The 24885-nt window shown below is 49.2% G+C and overlaps 1 protein-coding gene across 4 annotated transcripts in view; it reads right to left on the bottom strand.

The window, feature by feature from the left end:
* Window positions 1-4250: 4250 nt before the first annotated feature.
* The window catches only part of LOC110512243 (uncharacterized), a 44681-nt gene continuing 24046 nt past the window's right edge, over window positions 4251-24885 (bottom strand). Inside the window, exons 7-10 of one of the 4 annotated variants that reach the window (XM_090188699.1) lie at window positions 10249-12233; window positions 10003-10077; window positions 6067-9945; window positions 4251-5917 (exon numbers count right to left, since the gene is read on the bottom strand). In XM_090188699.1, coding sequence (XP_090044825.1) covers window positions 5910-5917; window positions 6067-9945; window positions 10003-10077; window positions 10249-12233 — 5947 coding nt within the window. In that variant the 3' untranslated portion in view covers window positions 4251-5909. Of the gene's footprint in view, window positions 5918-6066; window positions 12234-24885 lie in introns of all 4 variants that reach the window. The other 3 variants (XM_090188697.1, XM_090188698.1, XM_090188696.1) reach the window with 3 other exon arrangements.

Raw genomic sequence — 24885 nt, 5'->3', positions numbered from 1 at the left:
CGTTGCAGTGGTCACGGTGTGTGTGTGTGTTCTGTGGGAGCGTTGCAGTGGTCACGGTGTGTGTGTTCTGTGGGGGCGTTGCAGTGGTCACGGTGTGTGTGTGTGTTCTGTGGGGGCGTTGCAGTGGTCACGGTGTGTGTGTGTGTGTGTGTTCTGTGGGGGCGTTGCAGGGGTCACGGTGTGTGTGTGTGTTCTGTGGGGGCGTTGCAGGGGTCACGGTGTGTGTGTGTGTTCTGTGGGGGCGTTGCAGGGGTCACGGTGTGTGTGTGTGTTCTGTGGGGTCGTTGCAGGTGTGTGTGTGTGTGTGTTCTGTGGGGGCGTTGCAGGGGTCACGGTGTGTGTGTGTGTTCTGTGGGGGCGTTGCAGGGGTCACGGTGTGTGTGTGTGTTCTGTGGGGGCGTTGCAGGGGTCACGGTGTGTGTGTGTGTGGAGGGGGGGGATGGGGACTGAACGGGGTGTGGTACAGTACTGAGATGGTCATTATCACTGACCGCAACACATTGGTCCAGTTTCTGCCGGATCTTACATCTCAGCCAATCACATCGTGTGAAATAGCCATCTGATTCTCTACGCTGAACAAATATAAACGCAACATGAAAGAATTTCAAAGATTGAGTTACAGTTCGTATCAGTCAATTTAAAAAATATTCATTAGGTCACTAATCTATGGATTTCAGATATGAATTCTTTGGTCACAGATACCTTCACTAAAGTAGGGGGGCGTGGATCAGAAAACCAGTCAGTATCTGGTGTGACCGTTTGCCTCATGCAGCGCGACACATCTCCTTCACATAGAGTTGATCAGGCTGTTGATTAGAGTTGATCAGGCTGTTGATTAGAGTTGATCAGGCTGTTGATTAGAGTTGATCAGGCTGTTGATTGGAGTTGATCAGGCTGTTGATTAGAGTTGATCAGGCTGTTGATTAGAGTTGATCAGGCTGTTGATTAGAGTTGATCAGGCTGTTGATTAGAGTTGATCAGGCTGTTGATTAGAGTTGATCAGGCTGTTGATTAGAGTTGATCAGGCTGTTGATTAGAGTTGATCAGGCTGTTGATTAGAGTTGATCAGGCTGTTGATTGGAGTTGATCAGGCTGTTGATTAGAGTTGATCAGGCTGTTGATTAGAGTTGATCAGGCTGTTGATTAGAGTTGATCAGGCTGTTGATTAGAGTTGATCAGGCTGTTGATTAGAGTTGATCAGGCTGTTGATTAGAGTTGATCAGGCTGTTGATTAGAGTTGATCAGGCTGTTGATTGGAGTTGATCAGGCTGTTGATTAGAGTTGATCAGGCTGTTGATTAGAGTTGATCAGGCTGTTGATTAGAGTTGATCAGGCTGTTGATTAGAGTTGATCAGGCTGTTGATTAGAGTTGATCAGGCTGTTGATTAGAGTTGATCAGGCTGTTGATTAGAGTTGATCAGGCTGTTGATTAGAGTTGATCAGGCTGTTGATTAGAGTTGATCAGGCTGTTGATTGGAGTTGATCAGGCTGTTGATTGGAGTTGATCAGGCTGTTGATTAGAGTTGATCAGGCTGTTGATTAGAGTTGATCAGGCTGTTGATTAGAGTTGATCAGGCTGTTGATTGGAGTTGATCAGGCTGTTGATTGGAGTTGATCAGGCTGTTGATTAGAGTTGATCAGGCTGTTGATTGGAGTTGATCAGGCTGTTAATTGTGGCCTGTGGAATGTTGTCCCACTCCTCTTCAATGGCTGTGTGAAGTTACTGGATATTGGCGGGAACTGGAACACTCTGTCGTGCACGTCGATCCAGAGCATCCCAAACATGCTCAATGGGTGACACGTCTGGTGAGTATGCAGATCACGGAAGAACTGGGACATTTTCAGCTTCCAGGAATTGTGTACAGATCCTTGTGACATGGGACCGTGCATTATTATGCTGAAACATGAGGTGATGGAGGAGGATGCACCTGCTGTTTAATCAGCTTCTTGATGTTCCACGTTTGTCAAGTGCACAGATGATGAAAGCAGAAATCCAACAGGGATGGAAACACATTTTTGCACAAAACATGAGAGAAATAAACTTAATCTGCGTACAGAAAATACAGAAAATACAGAAAATAAGGGATCTGTTTGTTTATATATATTTTGGAATAAAAATCACTGTGATGTGATGTCATTATGGGGTATAGTGATGTCATTATGGGGTATAGTGATGTCATTATGGGGTATAGTGATGTCATTATGGGGTATAGTGATGTCATTATGGGGTATAGTGATGTCATTATGGGGTATAGTGATGTCATTATGGGGGTTTTGTGATGTCATTATGGGGTATAGTGATGTCATTATGGGGTATAGTGATGTCATTATGGGGTATAGTGATGTCATTATGGGGTATAGTGATGTCATTATGGGGTATAGTGATGTCATTATGGGGTATAGTGATGTCATTATGGGGTATAGTGATGTCATTATGGGGTATAGTGATGTCATTATGGGGGTTTTGTGATGTCATTATGGGGTATAGTGATGTCATTATGGGGTATAGTGATGTCATTATGGGGGTTTTGTGATGTCATTATGGGGTATAGTGATGTCATTATGGGGTATTGTGATGTCATTATGGGGGTATTGTGATGTCATTATGGGGGTATTGTGATGTCATTATGGGGTATAGTGATGTCATTATTGGGGTATAGTGATGTCATTATTGGGGTATAGTGATGTCATTATGGGTTATTGTGGGGTATTGTAAAATAATTTCCATTGAGGGATGATAGGAGGGGTAGTGGGGTGTACAGGGTTAATAACCTCTGGGTGGGTAGTGGGGTGTACAGGGGTAATATGGGGTATAGTGATGTCTTTATGGGGTATTGTGATGTCATTATTGGGGTATTGTGATGTCATTATTGGGGTATTGTGATGTCATTATGGGGTATTGTGATGTCATTATTGGGGTATTGTGATGTCATTATGGGGTATTGTGATGTCATTATGGGGTATTGTGATGTCATTATGTCATTATTGGGGTATTGTGATGTCATTATTGGGGTATTGTGTTGTCATTATGGGGTATTGTGTTGTCATTGGGGTATTGCGATATCATTATGGGTTATTGTGATGTCATTATGGGGTATTGTGATGTCATTATGGGGTATTGTGATGTCATTATGGGGTATAGTGATGTCATTATGGGGGTATTGTGATGTCATTATGGGGTATAGTGATGTCATTATCGGGGTATAGTGATGTCATTATTGGGGTATAGTGATGTCATTATGGGTTATTGTGGGGCATTGTAAAATAATTTCCATTGAGGGATGATAGGGGGGGTAGTGGGGTGTACAGGGGTAATAACCTCTGGGGGGGGGGGGGGGGGGGGGTAGTGGGGTGTACAGGGTTAATAACCTCTTGGGGGGGGGTAGTGGGGTGTACAGGGTTAATAACCTCTGGGGGGGTAGTGGGGTGTACAGGGTTAATAACCTCTTGGGGGGGGGGTAGTGGGGTGTACAGGGTTAATAACCTCTGGGGGGGTAGTGGGGTGTACAGGGTTAATAACCTCTGGGGGGGGGGGGGGGTAGTGGGGTGGTAGTGGGGTGTACAGGGTTAATAACCTCTGTGGGGGGGGGGGGGGGGTAGTGGGGTGTACAGGGTAAATAACCTCTGGGGGGGGGGGGTAGTGGGGTGTACAGGGTTAATAACCTCTGGGGGGGGGGGTAGTGGGGTGGTAGTGGGGTGTACAGGGTTAATAACCTCTTTGGGGGGGGGGGGGGGTGTACAGGGTAAATAACCTTGGGGGGGGGGGTAGTGGGGTGTACAGGGTTAATAACCTCTGGGGGGTGGGTAGTGGGGTGGTAGTGGGGTGTACAGGGTTAATAACCTCTGGGGGGGGGGGGGGGGGGGGGTAGTGGGGTGTACAGGGTAAATAACCTCGGGGGGGGGGTAGTGGGGTGTACAGGGTAAATAACCTCTGGGGGGGGGTGGTAGTGGGGTGTACAGGGTAAATAACCTCCGGGGGGGGGGGGGGTAGTGGGGTGTACAGGGTAAATAACCTCTGGGGGGGGGGTAGTGGGGTGTACAGGGTTAATAACCTCTGGGGGGGTAGTGGGGTGGTAGTGGGGTGTACAGGGTTAATAACCTCTGTGGGGGGGGGGGGGGGGGTAGTGGGGTGTACAGGGTAAATAACCTCTGGGGGGGGGGGGGTAGTGGGGTGTACAGGGTAAATAACCTCTGGGGGGGGGGTAGTGGGGTGTACAGGGTTAATAATGTTCACACACGACAGGCAGGACTCATTTCATTCACATGTTTAATTCATTAATGCTCTGGGTGAAAACTAAGAAACCAAAGAACAGACAGAAAAGCCCAACAACAACAACAACAACAACATTGTTTAAAAGACAGAAGGCTTCAAGGCAACGTTCCCCGTTAGCAGAGATCTCATTAGCTTTTAAACGTCACACTAGAAGGTGGTTCCCGGGCCGTACTGAAAGACATCCTGCATCACGTCCTCTTCACCACGCCACGGCCCAGAGTCGTGTGCTACGTCGGGGGTACGGTGTCCTTCGAGATGAGCCCGTAGCTTCTGGACAGAGTCGATATGAAGTAAGTAGGGTTTAAGTCACAAATAGCACCTTGTGCACTACCCTTGACCGGAGCGGCTCTGGTAGGGCACTAAATAGGGCAGGGGGTGGGGGGTCAAACTGATTCCAAGCAGGGCCCTAGTGTCTGCTGGGTTTCCCCCTTTCAATTAAAGACCTAGACAACCAAGTGAGGGGGGAGTTCCTTACTAATTAGTGACCTTTTTAATTCCATTCAATCAGGAACGAAAACCCACAGACACTCAACCCCTCCAGTGGAATGACTTTGACACTATGGGGGGGGGTTTGTTGTCATCGGGGCTGCGTCGGTCCAGCTCCAGTCTGCTGGTTGAGCCGTTAGATCATGAGGTATGTTGTTTTGGAGGGGGAGGAGGGGGGGATCGTGGTGCTGCTTCTTTAATGCAGCAGACACTTTAACCTACATACAAAATGGCTGCCGTGGCAGACTGAAAACCTAGTTCAGTTCCTACCACACTGAACTGTCCCTCCCTCATGGATCTAACGTGGACTAGTGTTAGGTAATATGGTGAAACTCCCTCCCTCATGGATCTAACGTGGACTAGTGTTAGGTAATATGGTGAAACTCCCTCCCTCCCAAGCTGAAGGTGACACTCCCTCCCTCCCAAGCTGAAGGTGAAACTCCCTCCCAAACTGATGTTTACATCTATAATGTTTATAAATCCACGAGGGGAAGTGCACACATCATGGAGGAGAGAATCAGACCCTTATATATAGTGCACTACTTTATACCACAGCCCTATGGCACCCTATTCCCTATATAGTGCACTACTTTATACCACAGCCCTATGGCACCCTATTCCCTATATAGTGCACTACTTTATGGCACCCTATTCCCTATATAGGGAATAGGGTGCCATAGGGCTCTGGTCTAAAATAGTGCCCTATATATAGGGAATAGGGTGCCATAGGGCTCTGGTCTAAAATAGTGCCCTATATAGTCGATAGGGTGTCATAGTAGACGCAGGGTTTGAATGTGCACTCTCCCAAACGGGCCTCCAGGCTCATTACAACAGAACTTGATGGGTTGGTAGTTGTATCAGACAAGGCAGAAGAAAGGTGTGTCAACGTTTTAAAAACAAACGTTCTGTACAAACATATACACAGTTTGGTTTTTTTAAAGCAGTGTGTGTGTGGGGGGGGGGCTGAATAGTTTAAAAATAGTGCAATGGTAAGCTTCTTCTGGTTCAACGTTTCCTTCTGCTACATAATGCCAAGGGGCAGTCTGAAGGCACCGAGTTGTTTTACGCGCAGTCACCGCGGAGACGGAGGGAGGAGCGTCCCGCCAATACAGTTACAACACAGTCACCGCGGAGACGGGACGGAGGACAGTCAGGTTCCTGCAGAGATGAGGGAGAGTAGAATGTTTTGTGATAAAACAATGATCTATAACTGTACAACAACATGGATCCAGATTAAGGATACTTCTATACTTTGGCTACTTGACTGTCAGAATGTAAACGAAACAACAGGAAGATAAAGTCATTACCCAGTATAAAGTCACGCCACCGCGGCCCGGTCAGGCCCCTCCCACGCGATTTTCTCATGACTTTCGTTGGCGGCGGGGTCGGTGATTGGCTCGTGGCTTTCGCTGGCGGCGGGGTCGGTGATTGGCTCATGGATTTCGCTGGCGTCGGGGTCGGGGATTGGCTCGTGGCTTTCGCTGGCGGCGGGGTCGGTGATTGGCTCATGGATTTCGCTGGCGTCGGGGTCGGGGATTGGCTCGTGGCTTTCGCTGGCGGCGGGGTCGGTGATTGGCTCATGGCTTTCACTGGCGGTGGGGTCGGTGATTGGCTCGTGGCTTTCGCTGGCGTCGGGGTCGGGGATTGGCTCGTGGCTTTCGTTGGCGGCGGGGTCTGTGATTGGCTCGTGGCCTTCCCTGAATTTTTCTGTTTGCCTCTCCTGTTCCCGGCTCGGACCTGGTTGTGCTCCTGAACCATCACCTCCTGCGGCGAGCCGCTAGACTCCTTCCAGGGAACTCTCCTCTTCCTTCTCTCCGTTTTCACAGCTTTGTCGTCCTCTCCGCTCCTCTCCTCCTGTCTGGTCTCGTCGGGGCAGTATGTGTCGTCTAGATTGACGGTGCAGACGTCCCACTCCTTCTCAACGGTGGACTCTGTGTCGGGGGAGTTGATCTTCTTGAGGAACACGCAACACTCCTTCAGTCTCTCTGGACTCCAGGCTTTAGAGCTGAGACGCTGCTGTTTGGTGAGGCCTGTCAGCTGGTTGGGGCTGCAGGGATGACTGGTCTCTGAGGAGGCAGGTAGACAGTGGTGATGTGGAGACCTGGTGAGCTCCTCCCTGGGCTGAGCAGAAGGCCAGACCTGGTGAGGTGAGTTGCCTTCCTCCACCAGGCTTCTCCTCCAGATCAGCCTGTTGGGCTGCTTGGCTCTGAGGGCCCAGGTGAGGAACTTTTCTCTGACTCTGAGCAGAGTGGTTCTGTACGTCCCGAGGGCCCTGACCTTCCTACAAGGAGCTCTAAGACGCAGCCCGCCAGACGCCGGCCTCGCAGTGAACAGACGCCGCCTGGCATTCAGCTCTCTTCCACGTTGGAGCCGTTCCTGGGCCAGACGGAGCTGGGCGGGGCTCTTCGGCACAGCTTTGGCAAACTTCTTGATGTGTTTGCGTAGTCGTATGGTCTGCGGGCTGGGAAAGACGCTCTCCCTGCTGGCGTTCCGGGGGTAGTGCAGGAGCTCATAGGGGTTTCGGGAGCTGGTCTTCTTCACAATGCCCAGAGACTGAGTCTCAGTGGTCTGCATGAACCAGGAGGCCAGCCTCTCCACGCTGCAGCGCCGGTCAAACAGCAGCCGCACTGCCGACCCAACCTCTGGCTCCCAGGAGGACAAAGAGTCGTCGTCGAGTCTCTGCTTGGCGGACATGATCGTCCCCGTCCTGGTGGTGTGGGTGGTAGCGGCAGTGGCAGCGACCCAGCTTTGGGATATGAGGCGGATCCTGCGAGCCAGCTCTTGGTTCAGGCTGTCCAGGTCGGAGGAGACGGGCCACCACCTCAACGCCTCGCTGGAGCTGGCTGGGAAAATGGAGTCTACCGAAACCCCCGCTACCTGGCTCAGGTCCTCACACAACACCCCTCCTCTTCCCTCGCTCCTCCTCTCCTCCCTCCCGGACAGCAGCTCCTCCCGCCCTGGGGTGTCCTCTCCTCCCTCCTCCTTCCTCTTGCGATGGCTGCCCTTGCTGCTGGCCCTGTTGATCAGTAGCTGTCTGGATCGGCGCAGCAGGGCGGTACTGTGGCTCAGGGACCTAGAGGTGGAGGTGGCTACAGAGTGAAGCAGGTATACTGAAGGCTTCCTCACTCTCACAGAGTGACGCACCGCCAACACAGGAGGAGTCTGGGTCTGACGCTCCCTCTCTCCATCCTTGGACTCTGTCGTTCTCTCTATCTGCATCCGAGTGGCGTCCTCGCTAGTCGGCGTGCTGCTGATTTTCCTGGGCTCTTTGGAAGGCTGGGGTTCAGGAAGGAGGGCTTTCCGCTGACAGAGCTTCTCCGGAGATTTCCTGTCCCGGTTCATGTGGACCTTGCGTTTCCCCGGCGACGTGGTGGTGACGGTAACAGAGATTCCGGAGATCTTGACCTTGGCGGGTCTCCCTGGACGACGCATGGCCGCGGTACACTGCAGCTTCTGGCACTTGATAATGTTGCTGCTGTTGCTGGCATGGGGAGCGAACCTCTTCTCCTTCACCGGTCTGACGAAGTTCAGATCCATCAGCTGCTCTGTAGCCTGGAGACAAGCAGCCTCCTCCGACACTGTCCTCTTTGTCCTGTGGGAGCGTCCGTACACCACGGTGATCTTCAGGTTCCTGTTGGCTGGGTCTCTCTCCTCGTTGCCCTCCTCCCTGGTGCTGCAGCCTAAGGGAACTCCACTGGACCGGTCCTGACCACCCTGCCTGGAGCCACAGCTCGGCTCTACACCCCTTTGCTTGGGCGGGCGGCCGATCGGCCTCTTGGCCCTCTTCTCCAGCTGGGGGCCCAGTTTCTTGGGACGTCCCGGACGTCTCTTTGTGGGGGTGGTTTCACGAAAAGGAGGCGAGCCGTCTCCGTTCTGGGACCCGGGAGACCGTTTTGGCGGGCTACCCCCCTCTCCTCGTCTCATCGTTCCACACAGCTTTGGTGATGACGATATGGTGTTCTTGGGTGGACTCCTGGTCTTGGGTGGACTCCTGGTCTGGAGGGGACTCCTGGTCTGGAGGGGACTCCTGGTCTGGAGGGGACTCCTGGTCTGGGGTGGACTCCTGGTCTGGGGTGGACTCCTGGTCTGGGGTGGACTCCTGGTCTTCGGTGGACTCCTGGTCTGTGGTGGACTCCTGGTCTGTGGTGGACTCCTGGTCTTCGGTGGATTGTGAGTCTTCTCTGGGGTCTTCTCTGGACTTCCAGCCCACGATGACTCCTCACAGGGGTCAAAGGTCTCCTGTCCATGCCAGCTGGATCCTGGTGCAGCCGCCTTCAGGGTGTACCTCACCCCCTCCTCACCCACTACTGCAGACACAAACATCAGCTTGATGGGGCTGATGTACTGAGGCTGCTCTGTGGGGACCTCTGGCCTGGAGGCTGTCTGAGGGCTCGCTGGTTGGGACTGTTGGGCGGAGTGGGAGGAGCGTAAGCGCCCAAAAGGTTTGGCTGCTCTGAGCCTAACGTCTGCCCTGTTCTGGGAGCGCTGTTTAGGGGGACTCTGCTGCTCAGAGGAAGCTGCAGTGACGGGAATCACCTGACCTCGTCTCTGTGACTCACGGTCTGAAGTCTGACCTCTTGCTGTTGATCTACAGCCTCTGCCTCCCATCCTCTCCTGACTGACATCCTCAGGACTGGATGCCAGCGGTAATTCCTCTTCTCTTGCTTCGCCCAACCCCTCAGCCGTGTCTGTGGCCGAGGACGGGGAGTCTGTGCAATTGGTGTTGGGGGCATTGAGTGGTTGCCGATCCTTTGGCGTCCTCTGGGCGGAGAAGATCCTCTCTGAGAAACAGGCAGCAGAATACATCATCCTGGGCTCTGTGACGTAGGAGGAGAACCGCTGGGGAGGGACGATTCTCCTCCTGGACCTCCCAGCCTCGCTGCTCCTCCCCACCACCACCTGGCTGTTGCAGCCTGGCTGGGACCTGCTGCCTCTCCTGGTTCTGCAGGGGTGGGAAGGGCTATTCCTGGCTGACACTCTGCTACTGTCCTTGCTGCTGCCTGCTGTCTCCTCCTCTTCCTCTCTACTCCTCTCAGGAAGACCACTGCTGGTACTACCTGGTGACTCCTCCTCTTCCTCTCTACTCCTCTCAGGAAGACCACTGCTGGTACTACCTGGTGACTCCTCTTCCTCTCTACTCCTCTCAGGAAGACCACTGCCATGGTCACAGGCGCTGCTGGTACTACCTGGTGACTCCTCCTCTTCCTCTCTACTCCTCTCAGGAAGACCACTACTGGTACTACCTGGTGACTCCTCCTCTTCCTCTCTACTCCTCTCAGGAAGACCACTGCCATGGTCACAGGTGCTGCTGGTACTACCTGGTGACTCCTCCTCTTCCTCTCTACTCCTCTCAGGAAGACCACTGCTGGTACTACCTGGTGACTCCTCCTCTTCCTCTCTACTCCTCTCAGGAAGACCACTGCTGGTACTACCTGGTGACTCCTCCTCTTCCTCTCTACTCCTCTCAGGAAGACCACTGCTGGTACTACCTGGTGACTCCTCCTCTTTCCTCTTCTCAGGGAGGTCACTCCTACTGCTGTCCTGACAGGTGATGTTCCAGCTCTCTGGTTTGTGTTGGTCCTCCTGCGGGGGACTCTGTTGTGTAGAGGAGAGGACTGGGGGTTTCTCCATCTCCTCCTTCATGCCGACTCTATCCTTCGTGACTCTCACTGGACCTGCCTCCTCTGCTGTCACCTTCGACGTCGCGCCCTCCTTCACTCTACCGGTCTCTCCCTCCTTCACTCTACCGGTCTCTCCCTCCTTCACTCTACCGGTCTCTCCCTCCTTCACTCTACCGGTCTCGCCCTCCTTCACTCTACCGGTCTCGCCCTCCTTCACTCTACCGGTCTCGCCCTCCTTCACTCTACCGGTCTCGCCCTCCTTCACTCTACCGGTCTCGCCCTCCTTCACTCTACCGCTCTCTCCCTCCTTCACTCTACCGGTCTCTCCCTCCTTCACTCTACCGGTCTCGCCCTCCTTCACTCTACCGGTCTCGCCCTCCTTCACTCTACCGCTCTCTCCCTCCTTCACTCTACCGGTCTCTCCCTCCTCCACTCTACCGGTCTCTCCCTCCTTCACTCTACCGGTCTCTCCCTCCTCCTCTGTGATTCTGTCTATCTCTGCTGTAACAGGGGTTGGTTCAGGTGACGAGCAGGTAGAAAAGGGCGTGGCACTGCGGCTCTTGTTCTTCCCTAGCGACAGCCTCCTGCCCAGCGATTGGTTCAGCCTGGCCAGCTCCCGTTTGATTAGCACGGTCTGGCGCCGGGCGGACGACTGGTCGGGCAAAGTCGCCATGGCAGCCAGGGCCTCCTGTCGCCGCCGGGAACGCGTCCGAGGTGGATGGCTCTCGTTGTTGTCATGGTGATGCAACATGTCGTTTAGGCTGTAGTCGCTGCCGCCACCCGTGTTCAGAACGGTGGTGATGATCTCACTCAGGTGGGCGTCGGCCCGGGACTCTGCAATGTGCCGATTGGCCGAGGTCGTCAGGTGGGGATCCTTCTCTAGGTTGTGATTGGCTAAGGCAGAGCTGAGTGGAGGATCCTTCTCCTGGGGTCTGATTGTCTTTAGTTTGTCACTGAAACGCTCCACCAGGTCCTGCTGCTCCCTGTCCTCACCCACCTCCCCACCACACCCAGCCTCCTCCTCTTTTTCCCCCTCCTGCTGCTCCCTGTCCTCACCCACCTCCCCACCACACCCAGCCTCCTCCTCTTTTTCCCCCTCCTGCTGCAGAAGAGAGGGAGGCTTGTCTTCCTCCTTACCGTCCATGTCTGAGGGTATGGGGGAGAGAGGGGGAGGAGAGGGGGTGCGGGATCGCTCTCTCTTGAGGACAGGGCACTCGCTTCCTCCTCCACCTCCCGGGGTTGTGTGTCTGACCGGGGCCAGGTAGGTGTGTTCTGAGCAGCAGGAGGCGCAGGGCTGGGGGTTGGAGCAACAGACAGAGGCCACGGGACAGACTGAGGGATTAGGGCACAGAGCGGAGGATGAACGAGAAGAGGAGGACGTGAAAGAGCACAGAGAAGAGGAGGAGCGAACCCCAGTGGTGATGTGTCCCAGGGACAGGCTCTGGCAGGACAGGCAGCGGAGGCTCTGGAGGCAGAAACAGACAGGAGGCAGCCAGCAGCAACAGCCTGGACCACCTGGTGTCTTCCAGTCAGTCGGACGCGTGGCTCCACTACGGCTCCAACAGCCAGTGAAGGAAGGAGGAGAGGAAGTGTCGTCCTGTTGTTTGGCCACCAGGTGGCCGCAGAGAGGGTCTGGGGGCGGGACGAGGCGGCGATGGGTGTCCCTGTAGGCCAATGATAGACGGTGCTGCTGGTGGGCGAGCCTCAGGATTCGCTGGAGCAGAGAGCGATGGGCGGGGCATAACGTGGAGCGCACCGCCTCCAGAGCAGAGCTTCTCCCGCTTGGGGCATCAGGCATCCCAGCATCCTCTGCTTCCCTCTGGGGTTCATCCGTAACCGGGGGCAACAGGGAGCTAGAGATAGACAGGGGATAGGAAAAATATTTTATTTAATTAAAAGGAGCCGCTTCATTAAATTCACCAACTAAACCGTAGGACTCATTCTCATGCAGATTCATTACCATCACAGAAACAATGACCACACAACAGAAGTCGGTTTATTTATGAAGGCAGAGAGGCTTTATACCAACGCAGAACAGACGGTCAACAACTCTAACCCACCAGTCAACACAAAGCACTGTTGGTCTCATACGGAAAAAAATCTACTTAAATTTAGCAATATTTGAGATTCTTCAAAGTAGCCACCCTTTGCCTTGACAGCTTTGCACACTCTTGGCATTCTCTCAACCAGCTTCATGAGGTAGTCACCTGGAATGCATTTCAATTAACAGGTGTGCCTTAAGTTAATTTGTGGAATTTTTGTTCCTTCTGAATGCGTTTGAGCCAATCAGTTGTGTTGTGACAAGGTAGGGGGGGTTATACAGAAGATAGCCCTATTTGGTAAAAGACCAAGTCCATATTATGGCAAGAACAGCTCAAATAAGCAAAGAGAAATGACAGTCCATCATTACTTTAAGACATGAAGTCAGTCAATCTGGAAAACTTCAAGAACTTTGAAAGTTTCTTCAAGTTCAGTCGCAACAATCATCAAGCGCTGTGATGAAACTGGCTCTCATGAGGACCGCCACAGGAAAGGAAGACCCAGAGTCCTCTGCTGCAGAGGATAAGATCATTAGAGTTACCAGCCTCAGATTGCAGCCCAAATAAATGCTTCACAGAGTTCAAGTAACAGACACATCTCAACATCAACTGTTCAGAGGAGACTGTGTGAATCAGGCCTTCATGGTGGAATTGCTGCAAAGAAACCACTACTAAAGGACACCAATAATAAGAAGAGACTTGCTTGGGCCAAGAAACACGAGCAATGGACATTAGACCGGTGGAAACGAGTCCAAATTGGAGATTTTTGGTTCCAACGCCATGTCTTGGTGAGATGCAGAGTAGGTGAACGGATGATCTCTGCATGTGTGGTTCCCACCGTGAAACATGGAGGAGGAGGTGTGATGGTGTGGGGGTGCTTTGCTGGTGACAACCCATAAAAGTTGAGTGGTGATAACAGCTCCCTATAAGGGTTGAGTGGTGATAACAGCCCCCCATAAGGGTTGAGTGGTGATAACAGCCTGTCTTTATAGAGGTGACCCACCATAAGGGTTGAGAGGTGATAACAGCCCCCCATAAGGGTTGAGTGGTGATAACAGCCTGTCTTTATAGAGGCGACCCCCATAAGGGTTGAGAGGTGATAACAGCCCCCCATAAGGATTGAGAGGTGATAACAGCCCCCCATAAGGGTTGAGAGGTGATAACAGCCTGTCTTTATAGAGGCGACCCCCATAAGGGTTGAGTGGTGATAACAGCCCACCATAAGAGTTGAGAGGTGATAACAGCCCCCCATAAGGGTTGAGTGGTGATAACAGCCTGTCTTTATAGAGGTGACCCACCATAAGGGTTGAGAGGTGATAACAGCCCCCTATAAGGGTTGAGAGGTGATAACAGCCCCCCATAAGGATTGAGAGGTGATAACAGCCCCCCATAAGGGTTGAGAGGTGATAACAGCCCACCATAAGGGTTGAGTGGTGATAACAGCCCCCCATAAGGGTTGAGAGGTGATAACAGCCCACCATAAGGGTTGAGTGGTGATAACAGCCCACCATAAGGGTTGAGAGGTGATAACAGCCTGTCTTTATAGAGGCGACCCCCATAAGGGTTGAGTGGTGATAACAGCCTGTCTTTATAGAGGTGACCCACCATAAGGGTTGAGAGGTGATAACAGCCCACCATAAGGGTTGAGTGGTGATAACAGCCCACCATAAGGGTTGAGATGTGATAACAGCCCCCCATAAGGGTTGAGATGTGATAACAGCCTGTCTTTATAGAGGCGACCCCCATAAGGGTTGAGTGGTGATAACAGCCTGTCTTTATAGAGGTGACCCACCATAAGGGTTGAGAGGTGATAACAGCCCACCATAAGGGTTGAGAGGTGATAACAGCCCACCATAAGGGTTGAGATGTGATAACAGCCCCCCATAAGGATTGAGAGGTGATAACAGCCCCCCATAAGGGTTGAGAGGTGATAACAGCCTGTCTTTATAGAGGCGACCCCCATAAGGGTTGAGTGGTGATAACAGCCCACCATAAGAGTTGAGAGGTGATAACAGCCCCCCATAAGGGTTGAGTGGTGATAACAGCCTGTCTTTATAGAGGTGACCCACCATAAGGGTTGAGAGGTGATAACAGCCCCCTATAAGGGTTGAGAGGTGATAACAGCCCCCCATAAGGATTGAGAGGTGATAACAGCCCCCCATAAGGGTTGAGAGGTGATAACAGCCCACCATAAGGGTTGAGTGGTGATAACAGCCCCCCATAAGGGTTGAGAGGTGATAACAGCCCACCATAAGGGTTGAGTGGTGATAACAGCCCACCATAAGGGTTGAGAGGTGATAACAGCCTGTCTTTATAGAGGCGACCCCCATAAGGGTTGAGTGGTGATAACAGCCTGTCTTTATAGAGGTGACCCACCATAAGGGTTGAGAGGTGATAACAGCCCACCATAAGGGTTGAGTGGTGATAACAGCCCACCATAAGGGTTGAGATGTGATAACAGCCCCCCATAAGGGTTGAGATGTGATAACAGCCTGTCTTTATAGAGGCGACCCCCATAAGGGTTGAGTGGTGATAACAGCCTGTCTTTATAGAGGTGACCCACCATAAGGGTTGAGAGGTGATAACAGCCCACCATAAGGGTTGAGAGGTGATAACAGCCCACCATAAGGGTTGAGATGTGATAACAGCCCCCCATAAGGATTGAGAGGTGATAACAGCCCCCCATAAGGGTTGAGAGGTGATAACAGCCCACCATAAGGGTTGAGTGGTGATAACAGCCCCCCATAAGGGTTGAGAGGTGATAACAGCCCACCATAAGGGTTGAGTGGTGATAACAGCCCACCATAAGGGTTGAGAGGTGATAACAGCCTGTCTTTATAGAGGCGACCCCCATAAGGGTTGAGTGGTGATAACAGCCTGTCTTTATAGAGGTGACCCACCATAAGGGTTGAGAGGTGATAACAGCCCACCATAAGGGTTGAGTGGTGATAACAGCCCACCATAAGGGTTGAGATGTGATAACAGCCCCCCATAAGGGTTGAGATGTGATAACAGCCTGTCTTTATAGAGGCGACCCCCATAAGGGTTGAGTGGTGATAACAGCCTGTCTTTATAGAGGTGACCCACCATAAGGGTTGAGAGGTGATAACAGCCCACCATAAGGGTTGAGAGGTGATAACAGCCCACCATAAGGGTTGAGATGTGATAACAGCCCCCCATAAGGATTGAGAGGTGATAACAGCCCCCCATAAGGGTTGAGAGGTGATAACAGCCTGTCTTTATAGAGGCGACCCCCATAAGGGTTGAGTGGTGATAACAGCCCACCATAAGAGTTGAGAGGTGATAACAGCCCCCCATAAGGGTTGAGTGGTGATAACAGCCTGTCTTTATAGAGGTGACCCACCATAAGGGTTGAGAGGTGATAACAGCCCCCTATAAGGGTTGAGAGGTGATAACAGCCCCCCATAAGGATTGAGAGGTGATAACAGCCCCCCATAAGGGTTGAGAGGTGATAACAGCCCACCATAAGGGTTGAGTGGTGATAACAGCCCCCCATAAGGGTTGAGAGGTGATAACAGCCCACCATAAGGGTTGAGTGGTGATAACAGCCCACCATAAGGGTTGAGAGGTGATAACAGCCCACCATAAGGGTTGAGTGGTGATAACAGCCCACCATAAGGGTTGAGAGGTGATAACAGCCTGTCTTTATAGAGGCGACCCCCATAAGGGTTGAGTGGTGATAACAGCCTGTCTTTATAGAGGTGACCCACCATAAGGGTTGAGAGGTGATAACAGCCCACCATAAGGGTTGAGTGGTGATAACAGCCCACCATAAGGGTTGAGATGTGATAACAGCCCCCCATAAGGGTTGAGATGTGATAACAGCCTGTCTTTATAGAGGCGACCCCCATAAGGGTTGAGTGGTGATAACAGCCTGTCTTTATAGAGGTGACCCACCATAAGGGTTGAGAGGTGATAACAGCCCACCATAAGGGTTGAGAGGTGATAACAGCCCACCATAAGGGTTGAGATGTGATAACAGCCCCCCATAAGGGTTGAGATGTGATAAAACAGAACCAGACCAATAATAAGTAAATAATTGAGGAATAAAACCATCTTCTAAACATTTAACTGAATGTAACATAATTAAAACATGAATTGAAACAATGCAGAGTTTCTACACATTTTGCCATGAAACTGGAATCATATTTTAGCAGTTATAAAGTCATTTCCCTTCAATTCTACACACGTTGCCATGGCTACAGCTGCGTTCTAATTCTGGAACATTATAACATCAATGGGGGCCTGATTGTCTAGCGTATATTTTGGGTGCTGGGTAGTGCTTATATTGTTTACATATATAGGTCCATTAACCCTTCTACATACTTTGTATTTAGTCATTAACTGGTCTAGGAACAGTGGGTTAACTGGTCTAGGAACAGTGGGTTAACTGGTCTAGGAACAGTGGGTTAACTGGTCTAGGAACAGTGGGTTAACTGGTCTAGGAACAGTGGGTTAACTGGTCTAGGAACAGTGGGTTAACTGGTCTAGGAACAGTGGGTTAACTGGTCTAGGAACAGTGGGTTAACTGGTCTAGGAACAGTGGGTTAACTGGTCTAGGAACAGTGGGTTAACTGGTCTAGGAACAGTGGGTTAACTGGCCTAGGAACAGTGGGTTAACTGGTCTAGGAACAGTGGGTTAACTGGTCTAGGAACAGTGGGTTAACTGGTCTAGGAACAGTGGGTTAACTGGTCTAGGAACAGTGGGTTAACTGGTCTAGGAACAGTGGGTTAACTGGTCTAGGAACAGTGGGTTAACTGGCCTAGGAACAGTGGGTTAACTGGTCTAGGAACAGTGGGTTAACTGGTCTAGGAACAGTGGGTTAACTGGCCTAGGAACAGTGGGTTAACTGGTCTAGGAACAGTGGGTTAACTGGTCTAGGAACAGTGGGTTAACTGGTCCAGGAACAGTGGGTTAACTGGTCTAGGAACAGTGGGTTAACTGGCCTAGGAACAGTGGGTTAACTGGTCTAGGAACAGTGGGGTTAACTGGTCTAGGAACAGTGGAACAGTGGGTTAACTGGTCTAGGAACAGTGGGTTAACTGGTCTAGGAACAGTGGGTTAACTGGTCTAGGAACAGTGGGTTAACTGGTCTAGGAACAGTGGGGTTAACTGGTCTAGGAACAGTGGGGTTAACTGGTCTAGGAACAGTGGGTTAACTGGTCTAGGAACAGTGGGTTAACTGGTCTAGGAACAGTGGGGTTAACTGGTCTAGGAACAGTGGGGTTAACTGGTCTAGGAACAGTGGGTTAACTGGTCTAGGAACAGTAGGGTTAACTGGTCTAGGAACAGTGGGGTTAACTGGTCTAGGAACAGTGGGTTTAACTGCCTTGTTCAGGGGGCAGAACGACAGATTTTTTTTACCTGGGTCAGCTCGGGGGATTCGATCTTGCAACCTTTCGGTTACCAGTCCAACACTCTAATACTGTGCGGCAGGTAGCCTAGTGGTTAGAGTGCAGTGGTGGAAAGAGCACCCTATTGTCATACTTGAGTAAAACTGAAGAAAATAAACTATTGGAAAATGACTCCAGTAAAAGTGAAAGTCACCCTTTAAAAATACGACTTAAGTAAAAGTCAAAAGAATAATTTGTTTTTAAATATACTTAAGTATCAAAAGTAAAAAATTATTTTAAATTCCTTTTATTAAGAAAAGCATTTTATTTACAGATGTCCAGAGGCCACACCCCAACACTCTGACATCATTTACAGATGTCCAGAGGCCACACCCCAACACTCTGACATCATTTACAGATGTCCAGAGGCCACACCCCAACACTCTGACATCATTTACAGATGTCCAGAGGCCACACCCCAACACTCTGACATCATTTACAGATGTCCAGGGGCCACACCCCAACACTCTGACATCATTTACAGATGTCCAGAGGACACACCCCAACACTCTGACATCATTTACAGATGTCCAGAGGCCACACCCCAACACTCTGACATCATTTACAGATGTCCAGAGGCCACACCCCAACACTCTGACATCATTTACAGATGTCCAGAGGACACACCCCAACACTCTGACATCATTTACAGACGTCCAGAGGACACACCCCAACACTCTGACATCTAAGCATTCAAAAATAGAACGAGTACTTTTTGGGCGTCAGAGAAAATGTACGGAGTTAAAAATGACATTATTTTCTTTAGGAATGTAGAGAAGTGAAAGTTGTCCAAAATATAAAATAGTAAAGTACAGATACCCCCCCCCCCCCTCAAAAAAACCCCCACAAGTTAAAATACTTTAAAATACTACTTAAGTACTGCTAGAGTACCAGCTTCTTCCCCGATTCAGTCAGCCTCCTAGTGGTCTAAATGGGGCAGGTACTGGAGACAATAAATACAATTATCAATATAACATTTTAAAATCACCAACTCATTTAGAACAGAACAACACAGCATCAAAGGGCCTCTTTAAAGATTTATTTTAAATTTATTTTTTTTTAGACACAAATCAATCAAAATAATATTTAAAAAAAATCACAGACCTGAAGCAAAATGTAGAAAGAAAAAGATTTCAGCAAAACTAAACTAAATTAATAATTAAACATCTATCATTCAGAGTCCAAATCGATGTATAAAATAACTGATTTCTGTTCAAGTATTTATTTGTTTAAATATGTAGACAGTTGAAAACAACGAAGAAATCACCTGAAGATGTACACAAGCAAGGCTGTTACCGGTATTGAGGAGTGTAACCATGGTAATACCGCAGTAGAACCTCGTCTGAGTTTGGGGTCGGTCAGTGTAACCATGGTAATACCGCAGTAGAACCTCGTCTGAGTTTGGGGTCGGTCAGTGTAACCATGGTAATACCGCAGTAGAACCTAGTCAGTGTAACCATGGTAATACCGCAGTAGAACCTCGTCTGAGTTTGGGGTCGGTCAGTGTAACCATGGTAATACTGCAGTAGAACCTAGTCAGTGTAACCATGGTAATACCGCAGTAGAACCTCGTCTGAGTTTGTGTTGGTCAGTGTAACCATGGTAATACTGCAGTAGAAACTAGTCAGTGTAACCATGGTAATACTGCAGTAGAACCTCGTCTGAGTTGGTCAGTGTAACCATGGTAATACCGCAGTAGGGCCTCGTCTGAGTTTGGGTCGGCCAGTGTAACCATGGTAATACTAGTGCCAGGCAGGTAGGTACAGAGCCATATGATACTACTGTAGACCAGAGACCCTATTCCCTATATAGTGGTACTAATATAGACCAGAGCCCAATTCCCTATATAGTGCACTACTATAGACCCTATTCCCTATATAGTGGTACTACTATAGACCCTATTCCCTATATAGTGGTACTACTATAGACCCTATTCCCTATATAGTGGTACTACTATAGACCCTATTCCCTATATAGTGGTACTACTATAGACCCTATTCCCTATATAGTGGTACTACTATAGACCCTATTCCCTATATAGTGTACTACTATATATCAATATCAAATCATTTCTGGGTAACAATTAAGTACCTCAAGGTGATTGTTTTCAATTAAAATGTTAAAAAATAAATAAATAATTCTTAGCAAAGAACAACTTCTCAAGCAAGACTTTAGCTGGAGCTGTCTGGGAGGGGTCTCCGCGGGGAGAGAAAAGTGACAACCTGCTGTTATTGGCAGAGAGGTTTGGAACTCACCTTCCTATTGGTCTATTAACTACATCCCACCAAAACTGACATTTCAGGTGGTCTTTTCAAAACAGCTCTACCAACCTCAGTGTGGAAATATACATATAAAACACAGGAAAATCACGTTTTTTGACTACACTGGGCCTTTAATGTCAAACCCTGAGGCCCTGGTCCAAAGCAATGCACTATACTGGGAATAGAGGTGCCCTTACAGCCTGTAGTTGGAATATAGTGGGGTCGGCACCTTGAAAACATTGACATTGGCAACAAATTAATAAGCCAAGGATGAATTAACAAGGGAAGGAACCACAGTGTTTGTCAGTGTTTTCCAGGTGACCCTAATTAGAGAAGTTACAGGACATGTCGTTTTCATACTTCATGTTGCTAGGCAACATATTCACGCTTCGTCTATTCCTCTCTGATAAGATACCGTTGCACTAACATGCTTATCTAGCCATACAGTAGCACTGGTACCAGGCAGTATTAGTCAACTAGCCATTAGCCGCTCATCTAGCCATACAGTAGCACTGGTACCAGGCAGTATTAGTTAACTAGCTACATTTGCTCTGACTCCGAGTACATTTAGCAAGCTAGCCAACTAGCGATTAGCCGCTCATCTAGCCACACAGCAGCACTGGTACCAGGCATTATTAGTTAACTAGCGATTAGCCGCTCATCTAGCCACACAGCAGCACTGGTACCAGGCAGTATTAGTTAACTAGCTACGTTTGCTCTGACTCCGAGTACATTTAGCAAGCTAGCCAACTAGCGATTAGCCGCTCATCTAGCCACACAGCAGCACTGGTACCAGGCAGTATTAGTTAACTAGCTACGTTTGCTCTGACTCCGAGTACATTTAGCAAGCTAGCCAACTAGCGATTAGCCGCTCATCTAGCCACACAGCAGCACTGGTACCAGGCAGTATTAGTTAACTAGCTACGTTTGCTCTGACTCCGAGTACATTTAGCAAGCTAGCCAACTAGCGATTAGCCGCTCATCTAGCCACACAGCAGCACTGGTACCAGGCAGTATTAGTTAACTAGCTACGTTTGCTCTGACTCCGAGTACATTTAGCAAGCTAGCCAACTAGCGATTAGCCGCTCATCTAGCCACACAGCAGCACTGGTACCAGGCAGTATTAGTTAACTAGCTACGTTTGCTCTGACTCCGAGTACATTTAGCAAGCTAGCCAACTAGCGATTAGCCGCTCATCTAGCCACACAGCAGCACTGGTACCAGGCAGTATTAGTTAACTAGCTACGTTTGCTCTGACTCCGAGTACATTTAGCAAGCTAGCCAACTAGCGATTAGCCGCTCATCTAGCCACACAGCAGCACTGGTACCAGGCAGTATTAGTTAACTAGCTACGTTTGCTCTGACTCCGAGTACATTTAGCAAGCTAGCCAACTAGCGATTAGCCGCTCATCTAGCCACACAGCAGCACTGGTACCAGGCAGTATTAGTTAACTAGCGATTAGCCGCTCATCTAGCCACACAGCAGCACTGATACCAGGCAGTATTAGTTAACTAGCTACATGTGCTCTGACTCCGAGTACATTTAGCAAGCTAGCCAACTAGCGATTAACAATAATTATTTTTTCAGCAACATCCTTGCTAAGAAAAGACAAAGTAGCAAACGGTAGTTTGCAGACAGTAAGCTAAACAAACAAAATAGTGAGCAACAAATGAATAAGCCAAGGAGGAAGTAACAAGGGAAGGAACCACAGTGTTTGTCGGTGTTTTCCAGGTGACCCTAATTAGAGAAGTTACAGGACACGTCGTTTTCATACTTCACGTTGCTAGGCAACATATTCACGCTTCGTCTATTCCTCTCTGATAAGATACCGTTGCACTAACATGCTCATCTAGCCACACAGCAGCACTGGTACCAGGCGGTATTAGTCAACTAGCCGTTAGCCGCTCATTAGCCGCTCTGTCTTTGAGTAACACTTGAGTAACGAGGCAGGGCTCGGTGTGGTTAGCGGCATGCAGGAGAGGGAGAACGATGACTCAAGAAGCATAACGAATTGAACTATAATACGCGTCAGAGTTGCGTACTACATTTAACAAAACCAAACACTGAAATAACGGTACAGAAGGCAAAGTGAAAACTAGAACCCGTCCGAGCATCAACGCCGGTATATAGTAACACACACGGAATACCCGCCCAGCGCTAGGAGGAACTTCAAGGGATACTTTGGGATGTCGGCATTAGTTACTTACTTCCCCAGAGTCAGGTGAACGTGTGGATACCATTTTTATGTCCCCGAGTCCAATGTGAAGGTAGTTAGAGGTAGTTTTGTGAGCCGATGCTAACTAGCGTTAGCGCAATGACTGGAAGTCTATGGGTATCTGCTAGCATTCTAGGAGGTATAATGACTGGAAGTCTATGGGTATCTGCTAGAATGTGATCCGATCCCCATAGACTTCCAGTCATTGCCCCTACTAGAATGCTAGCTGTTCTCATAGACTTCCAGTCATTGAGCTAATGCTAGTTAGCAACTTCTTTCAAACTGCACACAGACATGTAAAAAATGGTATCCGCGAGACTCTGGGGAAAATAGATCATATCCTGTAAGTGTCCCTTTAAAAACGCACCTTATAGGCTTCATAGTGTCTCTTAAACTCTGTAGGTTTAAGAGAAGAGGATTCAGTGAGGGTGACAACAACACAAAGATGTCTCAGGTCCCGTTTAAAAAAAAATAATCATTCTGTTCTAAACAGCAGTAAATGGCTTGTTGTTATCCTTCACAGGGTCGTCGTTGAGGAAGTAGAGGTTCATACAGGAATCTGTCCATGTTCAGACCAGAGACGTTGTGAGATCAGAGACGTTATGAGATCAGAGACGTTGTGAGATCAGAGACGTTGTGAGATCAGAGACGTTATGAGACCAGAGACGTTATGAGACCAGAGACGTTATGAGATCAGAGACGTTGTGAGATCAGAGACGTTATGAGACCAGAGACGTTATGAGATCAGAGACGTTGTGAGACCAGAGACGTTATGAGACCAGAGACGTTGTGAGACCAGAGACGTTATGAGATCAGAGACGTTATGAGACCAGAGACGTTATGAGACCAGAGACGTTATGAGACCAGAGACGTTATGAGATCAGAGACGTTATGAGACCAGAGACGTTATGAGACCAGAGACGTTATGAGACCAGAGACGTTATGAGATCAGAGACGTTATGAGACCAGAGACGTTATGAGACCAGAGACGTTATGAGACCAGAGACGTTATGAGATCAGAGACGTTATGAGACCAGAGACGTTATGAGACCAGAGACATTATGAGACCAGAGACGTTATGAGACCAGAGACGTTATGAGATCAGAGACGTTATGAGACCAGAGACGTTATGAGACCAGAGATAGACAGGCTGAGAGGTTAATGAAAGAGCAGCATTAAGTGGGAGGAATTACAGAAACCCCCCCCAACACCCTGAAAATTGTGTTTTGGTCCAATAGCAACGGCTCCTTCTGAGATGCCCAATACCAGAGAAGATAGAAAACAGAGAGAGATCAATAGCTAAATACAACGGCTCCTTCTGAGATGCCCAATACCAGAGATGATAGAAAACAGAGAGAGATATCAATAGCTAAATACAACGGCTCCTTCTGAGATGCCCAATACCAGAGAAGATAGAAAACAGAGAGAGAGATCAATAGCTAAATACAACGGCTCCTTCTGAGATGCCCAATACCAGAGATGATAGAAAACAGAGAGAGATCAATAGCTAAATACAACGGCTCATTCTGAGATGCCCAATTCCAGAGATGATAGAAAACAGAGAGAGAGATCAATAGCTAAATACAACTGCTCCTTCTGAGATGCCCAATACCAGAGAAGATAGAAAACAGAGAGAGATCAATAGCTAAATACAACGGCTCCTTCTGAGATGCCCAATACCAGAGATGATAGAAAACAGAGAGAGATCAATAGCTAAATACAACGGCTCCTTCTGAGATGCCCAATACCAGAGAAGATAGAAAACAGAGAGAGATCAATAGCTAAATACAACGGCTCCTTCTGAGATGCCCAATACCAGAGAAGATAGAAAACAGAGAGAGATCAATAGCTAAATACAACGGCTCCTTCTGAGATGCCCAATACCAGAGAAGATAGAAAACAGAGAGAGATCAATAGCTAAATACAACGGCTCCTTCTGAGATGCCCAATACCAGAGATGATAGAAAACAGAGAGAGATCAATAGCTAAATACAACGGCTCCTTCTGAGATGCCCAATACCAGAGAAGATAGAAAACAGAGAGAGATCAATAGCTAAATACAACGGCTCCTTCTGAGATGCCCAATACCAGAGAAGATAGAAAACAGAGAGAGATCAATAGCTAAATACAACGGCTCCTTCTGAGATGCCCAAAACCAGAGAAGATAGAAAACAGAGAGAGATCAATAGCTAAATACAACGGCTCCTTCTGAGATGCCCAAAACCAGAGAAGATAGAAAACAGAGAGAGATCAATAGCTAAATACAACGGCTCCTTCTGAGATGCCCAATACCAGAGATGATAGAAAACAGAGAGAGAGTAATATAACCTGGTCTGCATGGACACACAGTGACCTGGGTAATATAACCTGGTCTGCATGGACACACAGTGACCTGGGTAATATAACCTGGTCTGCATGGACACACAGTGACCTGGGTAATATAACCTGGTCTGCATAGACACACAGTGACCTGGGTAATATAACCTGGTCTGCATGGACACACAGTGACCTGGGTAATATAACCTGGTCTGCATGGACACACTGTGACCTGGGTCATATAACCTGGTCTGCATG

This window comes from Oncorhynchus mykiss, chromosome 10 (assembly GCF_057628025.1).
Source record: "Oncorhynchus mykiss isolate SJ-2025 chromosome 10, ASM5762802v1, whole genome shotgun sequence".
Classification (NCBI taxonomy): domain Eukaryota; kingdom Metazoa; phylum Chordata; class Actinopteri; order Salmoniformes; family Salmonidae; genus Oncorhynchus; species Oncorhynchus mykiss.
This window is presented reverse-complemented; position numbering and strand designations above follow the sequence as displayed.